The sequence below is a fragment of the Zootoca vivipara genome, chromosome 7, assembly GCF_963506605.1.
Source record: "Zootoca vivipara chromosome 7, rZooViv1.1, whole genome shotgun sequence".
Lineage (NCBI taxonomy): Eukaryota > Metazoa > Chordata > Lepidosauria > Squamata > Lacertidae > Zootoca > Zootoca vivipara.
Window position 1 is genome coordinate 92,877,928 of NC_083282.1, and position 8,458 is coordinate 92,886,385.

The 8,458-nt window shown below is 52.2% G+C and overlaps 1 protein-coding gene across 1 annotated transcript; it reads left to right on the forward strand.

The window, feature by feature from the left end:
* Nucleotides 1–3,540: 3,540 nt before the first annotated feature.
* Nucleotides 3,541–5,921, forward strand: ID1 (inhibitor of DNA binding 1). Its single transcript, XM_035122841.2, has 2 exons — nucleotides 3,541–4,017; nucleotides 5,350–5,921. The coding sequence occupies exons 1-2, from the start codon at nucleotides 3,610–3,612 to the stop codon at nucleotides 5,389–5,391; spliced, it is 450 nt and encodes a 149-aa protein (XP_034978732.1). The 5' UTR covers nucleotides 3,541–3,609; the 3' UTR covers nucleotides 5,392–5,921.
* The last annotated feature ends 2,537 nt before the right edge of the window (nucleotides 5,922–8,458 follow it).

Below are 8,458 nucleotides of genomic sequence, written 5' to 3' on the forward strand. Positions count from 1 at the left end.
TGCCCCCCAGCAATACCAGGGTCCCTGCATTCCTTTGTGTCCGTCCCCCCCAGCGAACTCCAGAGGCTTCCAGCACGAGAGGAGACCTTAAGAACAAGGGGTGCTATTTTAGTTTTACTTAGCGTGTTTTGTTTTCCTTTAGATTGGGCATCCTCGCTGCTTTTACCCTGCTTTCTAAACTCCTCTTAAACAAACTGCTTGATTGGATTTTTTGGCTGAAGAAAGGTTTCTGGCTGAAAAGGTTTCTGAACACACGGGAGGGGGGCTCCCTCTCTCCCTCCCCCACACCATTGCTCAAACATTTGGGCCACTTGTTTAAAGTGCTGGGAGATTTAAAAACTTGGGAGATCAAGAGGGGTGGGTGGGCTGAAGCTGCCAGGCAGGATGGGGTGGGGGGTGGGATCTTCAGGTGAGCATATTCAGGTTGCACCATTATAGCTGACTGAGGTTGCATCTACAGCTTATGCTTAAAGGACTCCAGTGAAACTTTAACAGTCATAGAATCATAGAATTGTAGAGTTGGGACCCCGATGGTCATCTAGTCCAACCCCCTGCAATGCAGGAATATGCAGCAGTCCCATATGGGATTAGAACCTGCAACGTTGGCATTATCAGCGCCATGCTCTAACCAACTGTGGTTAGAGTGATGCAGACATGCAGTGGTGCCCACAAATTGGTTTCTGGCAAGATCTGCATGCTGCAAGATTTCAGTGAGATCTCACGAGATTTCAGCAAGATCTTACCAGAAATGGGTGCCACTGCCATCGCGGCTGCTTCACCCCACCTCATGGGCGGTGCTGGGAATCCTAGCTCTGTGAGGCCGGTGTCCTTAGCAAACTACAGTTCCCAGGATTCTTCAGGAGGAGGGGGACCACAACAGTCAATTTTGCATAAGAGTGCTTTAAACAAGTGTTATAAGAATATTATTATATAAGTAAGGCGATTATCAGGGAGGGGAAAACTACATAAATCGAACCTCTGTCTCACACACACACCCCCGGAAAATTTACAACACAAGCAATGTGGATGGGGCCAGAGAGCTCTCCCACAACAAACCCATTTCCTAAAAGACCAGAATTATTATTATTATTTGACAGTAAGCAAAGGGATGGGGGAAAACAGGATGACACTTGCTTGGATGCAACCTCATCTAATGTTGGGTGGGGGTGGGGGGCAGTGATGAGATTCCCCCCCCCAGCGGGCCCCCTCCCTGGAGAAACAGCCACCGGCTTCCTCGGCGTGGAGAGCTCAGAAGAAGCCTCTTTCGGGAACTCTGAAAAAGCGCTTGGCATCCCGGCGCAGTTCTCCCGCTGGCTGGCAACCGGCCTGCGGGGGGCGCTGCACCAAACGCCAAGCGCAGACCAGGAAAGGGGGCGAGCAAATGCGCCCCCCCCTCCTCGACGCCGCTCTATGGGGCCCGAACAGCTGGCTCCTGGTTGTGGAATCCCAGCTTCAGATCGAGCCTGGGGACGAGGTGTTTGTGTGTGTGCATAACAGCGGGAGGGGGATTACGCCCCCCCCCAACTCCCTGGCACCTGCAAGAGACCCCCATTGTTGGGTGGGGGGGCGGGACACGACGGCTCCGAGGTGATAAAAGCTCCGCGCCGGGTTTCTCAGGGCCCTTGGCTTGCAGGTGAATGGCGCGGGGGGGGGGGGCGGAGGCGCGGGGGAGGCTCCCTCCCTCCTCCTTTCCTCCCCCCTCCGCCTTTGCGGTCTCCATGGGCACCGGCCGCGAGGCGCCAGGCTGACAGCGCTCAGGGTTTTATGAATGGGTGACATCACAGGCCTTGGCGTCGCGCGGTCTGAGCGGCTTGTTAAGACACAGAAACAGCCCGAGGGGGCGGCAGGGGGCGGGGGGGGGGACACGGAGCGCTACCGAGGCTGCCTTGGGAACGGCTATAAATGGCAACGGTCCAGGCCGACTGGAGGAGAGGGAGAAGGAGAGAGAAGGAGCTGGAGATGAATGGGGCGAAAGTGAAAGTGAGAGCCCCCGATGCTGGCGGCTGGCCTGGGAGACTTTGCAACGCTGGGTTTGCGAGTATTCATCACACACACACACACACACACACACACACACACACACACACGAGTTGTGGTGGTTTTTTTGCTTGTGTTTTGGAAACGCAAGTTGGGCGCTTGCAAAGTCCGATTCCAAGCTGCCTGCGAAGTGTCTGGGGAAGGAGGCAAGGCCGATCCTCACTCAGACAGCAGCTCTGTGTACTGTAGGATCTCAGCCTGCGACTCCGAAAAGGGTTGGCTGCAAAAGTTGGGTCGGATTCGTTCAGCAAACGCAGAGCCCCAGGGGCAGGATAGAATCTCGACAGGGTCCTTGCTGGAAGGGTTTATTGGAAAATGATGGTTTCCCAGCCTCACTCAGTGAATTCACTGGTATTTAGCAATGATTTACACCACTGCATAGCTACCAAGTTTTCCCTTTTCTCGCGAGGAAGCCTATTCAGCATAAGGGAATTTCCCTTAAAAAAAGGGAGAACTTGGCAACTATGCACACCACAACCAACACACACACACACACACACACATTTTAAGTTGGTTCCCCCACCACCTCCAGTAGATGTGCAGCTGTGGAGCGTGTGAACACGCTAACACGTGACCAGACTGGGATTAAACATTCATCCCGGAAACTCTTCAGAAATCGAACTCGTCTCAAACGTGACCGCGTTCATCTCCTATCTAGACGGATCCCGGTTTTCATTTCACCGCGCGTTGATTATTAATCAATCAATCAATCCCGGACTTTTACAGTCATCGAAACTGGAGGAGATCGAAACTTTAAAAGCCCCCCCCAATCCATTGCAAGTCTTGTTTTCTAAGACCCGCTCTCCCATCTCTCTTTGCATTAACGGAGCCTTTCATTTTAAATAATGATAGATGGTGCTTGTAGCAGTCGGCGACTTGGGTGGGGGCAGAACGATCTTTCCTCTCTTGAGAAACATATTAACATCTGCATTAAGGATGGCGAAGGTGCGCCTTCTGGGAGAAAGTTTGGAAATATATAAATATATATGTACATGATATTAAGTGTGTGTTCAACGGGTAGCGGTGATGCGGGGGGGACGACTTAATAGCACATTTGTTTCCGTGTATGGAGGAGGAGGGCGGGGAAGGAGGAGGCAGCGGGGAGGCGAAAGTGTCAAATCTGTCGTTAAAAACTATTTATTTTTCAAGTGCTTGTCACATTCCTTTCATCCTCCCCTTTTTCCGGATAAAATGCCCCCGGGCTCCCTCCACCTGCAGCTCTCCCCAATCTCTCTTTAAAAAAAGAAGAAGAAGAAGAAGAGGGGGCGGGAACTCCTTGCTTCCCATGATGTTTGGCTTTGAAAAAAAAGGGAGAAAAATACACCCCAAACTCGCGTTTCAATTCCGTCCCATGGAAGCAGCAGAAGAGTTGCTGTGGGAGCCACGCCCCCTTCCCTCCCTCCGCCCCTGTGATTGGCTACCTCGCACGGCGCTCGGCCCCGCCCACACCTCGGCCCCTATAAATAGCTCGCCCTGCTCGAGGGCGCGGGACTTGTAGCGCTCCATCCGTCTCGTTTCGTGGCTGGATTTCCAATTTATTCGCTTTTCTCCGCCTCGATCCTTCGCGCAGCCATGAAGGTGGCCACCGCCGCAGCGCCCTCCGTGTCGCCCGGCCCGAGCTGCGCCCTGAAGGGCGTGCGCCTGGGCGCCGGGGGCGCGGGCGAGCCGGTGTCGCGGTGCCTGTCGGAGCAGAGCGTCTCCTTGTCCCGGGCCGGCAGCCCGCCGCCCCCTCGGGGGTTGCCCCTGTGCCCGGAGCAGGCCGCCGCCGCCGCCTCGCTGCTCATGGACATGAAGGGCTGCTACTCGCGCCTGGCGGGGCTGGTGCCCACCCTGCCCCGCCACCGACGGGTCTCCAAAGTGGAAATCCTCCAGCACGTCATCGATTATATCTGGGACCTCCAGCTCGAGCTGCAGCACCCGCTGGGCGCCGGGCCGACCCAGCAGAGGGCCACGGACGAGCCGGCCGGAGCCGTGCCCGAGGTGAGCCCCGGCTGCTGACCGACCGCGCCGCCGTCTCTCCCTGGGCTGCTGGGCGCTTCGGGGGTGGGGGGGTTACCACGGGGGGCAGCGACAGGATAGATGGAGGGTTTCAAGGTGTCCCTTGCCTGCCCACGGAGCTAGGGGGGCGTTTCCAGCCTTGCACCCCCACCCCGATTATTTGACTTGGTTTTCCATACGGACGCCACCTTCCCTGGTCTCCGTGGCGGAGTCGCTTGGGTGCCACTGCCATGCCCTTTTTGGGCTGCTGCTTCTCCTTCTGGGGGTGTTTTCCCTCCACCCCACATCCTGCCACCCTGTCCTGAGGTTACCCTTCCACACTGTGGACCCTTACGACCTGGCACCCTTGGGTGCCGCTGCTTCCTTGGTGTTTTTACTTTCTGGACGTCCATTCTTGGGGACGGGATTCTGTCCCCACCCCTGTGTGTGCGCTTTCGTTTTTCAACCTGGAGGTGATGCCCTCTGCCCTGGCTCCCTAGTCTTCCTAGTTGCCCCCCACCCCATTTTTACCTATTTTAGATATTGCCCCTTCTTTGCCAGGGTGTGTTTGTGTGTGTTAATCTTCCCCATCGCATATCCTGCCTGTTTCTGTTTCCTGACCCTGTATTCCTCTTCCCTGATGCCCCTTGTGACCTCTTCTTCCCCCACCCACCCTCAAAATTCTTCTGATCCCTCCCTTTTCTGTCCCCTCTTGGGGGAGATGGGTCATGATTTCCCATTAACCCCCCCCCAGCCTTTTTTGAAGTTTCTCCTTGCTGCTGTCAATACAGTATTCAGCCCTTGGCTATCACATTAAAGCACTGTGTTCCAGGCTGGATGGATTCCCTCCCTTTGCATGGAAACACTTTTTTGCAGCTCCATGGATATTTCCCATCACCCCTGGCCTTTGGCCCCGCTGGCTGCAAGGGCTGATGGGAGATGGAGTCCAACAGTCCCATGTCCCATGGGGGGGGAGGATCTCCCCTTAGCTACAGGAAGATGACAGTTGCTCCCTAGGGAAGCTGGAATGGCAATGGCTCTCGCTTGCAGTCCAGTGGACTTTGCTCCTGCCACTGGTGTTGTTTGTTGGTGTGTATGCGCTGTTCTGAGTTAGGCTTGATGGAATCTGGGAGCACTGAACACAGTCACCCTTACTTTTCACAAGCTTCTGGATTCCACAGCAGTCTTCAGCAGAGTGCTGGCTTCATCCCTAGGGAGGAAAATGGGGACTTTGCTGTTGAGGGTCTCAAACAGCCTCCTGTGGATTTACGAATTACACGGCTATTGGCTTTTATCGCCGTGCTGATCCGCTGTCTATCTTGTGTTTCTTTCCAGGCTGCTTGTGTGAATCCCGACGACCGGATCCTGTGCCGCTGAGGGCCAGTCCAGGCCTGCGGAACGTCCTCGGGAAGAAATGGCTTTCCTGTTGCTCCTCCAATGGCAGGGGAAGGAATTCCAGGATGGAGATGTGTGGCAGCCGCTCTCTCCTCTCCCAACGGACTAAGTTCCACCAGCAGAGAGACTGCAAAGGACATTTTTACTGGAAGTGAAGGAGAGTTCGAATCAACAGCCTCCGCCCCACTTTTCCCATGTCGAAAGGGTGCCATGTGGGTGTCTCTTCGCGAGAAAGAGGAACCAGAACCAGTGAACTCAAAATGAACTCAAAAGCAGAACCCTCTTAGAGAAAGGGGTTTAATGCTTAAGACGGGCAGTGCTTGTTCTTTGTTTAAAAAAAGAGAAAGCAGCGTGTTGTAACTCTCTCCAAAATACTTCTCAGATTTCTGAGAATCATTCTTGTATTGTATATTACAATGATAATAATGATAATGTTTCCCCCCTGAGAATATTGTTCTACAATAGTTTGAGGTTTTTGTTATTAAAACAAATGCATATTGCGACAAATTGTCCTTTGGGGTCATGTGGCTTTTATCGGGTGGAAGGGGATCTTTGGATATAAATTAGATAAGTTGTTCTCCAGGAAAGGGGTGTTTGGAAGACCAAACAGATCTCCACCCTCACTGGGGAAAAGAAAAACCAGGACCCAACTTCCCCCCTCAAATTCTGAATCCTTCTCACACATTCTTGGTTATTCTTAACAGCCCTGCATGGTAGGCCAACATTATTATCAGGCTCACAGGGGGAGGGAGGTCTACTTTCAGATTTCCTGGGAAAGTTACTACAGTAGAAACTTTTAGCCCATAGCTTATGCAGCTACCTTTCCCAAGCGGGTCCCCTCCAGATGCTGTAGTTAACATAGAATCATAAAATTGTGGAGTTGGTAGGCACCCTGAGGATCATCTAGTCCAGGCATGTCAAAAGTCCATTTTGGGGGCCTAATCCGGCCCCTGTGGCAGCATATGTCCTGGGGTAAAATTGTAAAAAAAGCTTAACAACTTTGGTCATCCCTCACGCATGTTCACTTCATCAAATCTGGCCCTCTTTGAAAAAAGTTTGGGCACCCCTGATCTACAACATCATACCCTCCAGTACACTTCCCATAGTCTGGTCATTGGGCTTGCTTGCCGGGGCTGATGGGAGTCCCAAAAGTAGAATCATAGAACTGGAAGGGGTTCTGAGGGTCATGTAGTCCAACCCCATGAATGCAGGAATTTTGTTGCCCAACTTGGGGTTTGGACCCACAACCTTGAGAATAAAAATCTCATGCACCACGACTTGAGTTATCCCAAGGATGAGTATGGTGGGCACTACAAGGGCCAACTCAGCATTGCAGGGGGTTGGGCTAGATGACCTTTGGGGGTTCCCTTCCAGCTCCCACAGTTTTATGATTCTATGACCCTGTTTTGGAGTACAGCTCCAATCTGCCTGAACCACTGGAAGCCTGATGGCAACAGCTTCTCTTTACGACTGGGGGCTGAATACTCTTTAACTGTGGAGATGGGAGATGATTGTTGAAGGAGTAAGTTCCTACTTGCACAGCCTGAACTTGTGGGGGCCTGAATATCTGATGATTTCTTCCTCTTCTGACTGTGTGTGGGCGATCGGGGATCTATTGGTCTCCTTCCAGCCCTTCTCTGGAAATGCGTTATCAGTTTTGCAGGATACTTTCCCTGCAAAAAAAAAAAAGCAAAGAGTGTCAGAAATGAGCAAGGATGCGAAAGCCTGCAAGCTTTCGCACGACTCCTGCAACATTGTACGGGGGATTGGACTACTAAGTCCAGCTTTCCCCAACCTGGTGCCTTCCACTTCTTTTGGGCTACAACCCGTGATCAAAATAAAAAAATTCCTTCAGTAGCACCTTAAAGACCAACTAAGTTTTTATTTTGGTATGAGCTTTCGTGTGCATGCACACTTCTTCAGATGCATGCACACGAAAGCTCATACCAAAATAAAAACTTAGTTGGTCTTTAAGGTGCTACTGAAGGAATTTTTTTATTTTGTTTCGACTCAGACCAACACGGCTACCTACCTGTAACTAGAACCCCTGATCAGTTGCAGTCAGCACAATTTTGGGGAAGTCTGTGCTAGACTGAGGAATATTTAAATATCTCCCCCCCCCTCTCTCTTCCCACCAAGTTTGGTGACTTCCTTTTTATTCCCATTTCACAAACTAGAGAACTGAGACCAAAGGAATAGCCCTGTACAGTGAAAGCCATGCAGCTTTTGCATGGCTTTTACGGAAACAGGATGGGAGAGTGTTTTGCCTGGGCGGGTGAGTAATGCCACTGCTGTGGGCGGGGATGAAGCGCAGCTTTGCCAGTTTTTTGTGTGACAGAAGAGAGAATGAGGCCGGCCTAACATAGCTAGCGAGTGACTCCCTAGTGCCTGAAGCAATTGCGCGGAGCACAGCTGGTAGAATGAAAAGCTGCGTCACACACAAATTGAGCTTGAGGCTGGGTGCCGGAATGTGGTAGGGGTGCCCTTGACCGCGTGCAGAGTGCACATTTGAGTAATAGCTGGGAGCAGCGCTGCTAAGCCAAGATAGCTTTCTGCTCTTGACATTTCCCTCTTTACAGAAATCCCTGTCGAGTTTGGCCATTTTTTGCACACTCTTGAGGCTGATTCAGCCCCAATTGGCTGGGCGAATCCTGCCTTCTTGGACTTAAAAGAGGGGGTACACAAAAGTCCTCCCAAAACCAGTCTGCTCCAGGTGAGCCAATGCTTTTCCAAAAGATCCCTGCATGTTAAAAAAGCAGAACAGTGAAAGTTGCCAACTTCTCCATAATTGGTGCTAGTTTATTATATGCAGTGAGATATCTCTGCAGGCATTCCATGTGATTCCTCCTTGCGCAGTAGTCCCAGGAAGATGGAGCCTACCACCTGATCTTACCTGTGTGTAAGCTAGGGCTGCTTTTTGGCATTTGATTCCCGCTCAAAAATTGCCAAAATCTGTCCCAGACCCAGCTCAGAGGACTGGCCAAATGTATGTGTCACAAGATGGGCATCCTGCAGCCTTTGAGATGATGTCGGGCTCCTCTCAGCCCAG

Excerpts from the sequence above, each read along its gene's own strand:
- ID1 (XM_035122841.2), top strand. The coding sequence starts at position 3,610 with ATGAAGGTGGCCACCGCCGCAGCGCCCTCCGTGTCGCCCGGCCCGAGC. Across the intron at positions 4,018-5,349 it reads CGGCCGGAGCCGTGCCCGAG|GCTGCTTGTGTGAATCCCGA; the intron begins GTGAGCCCCGGC and ends GTTTCTTTCCAG.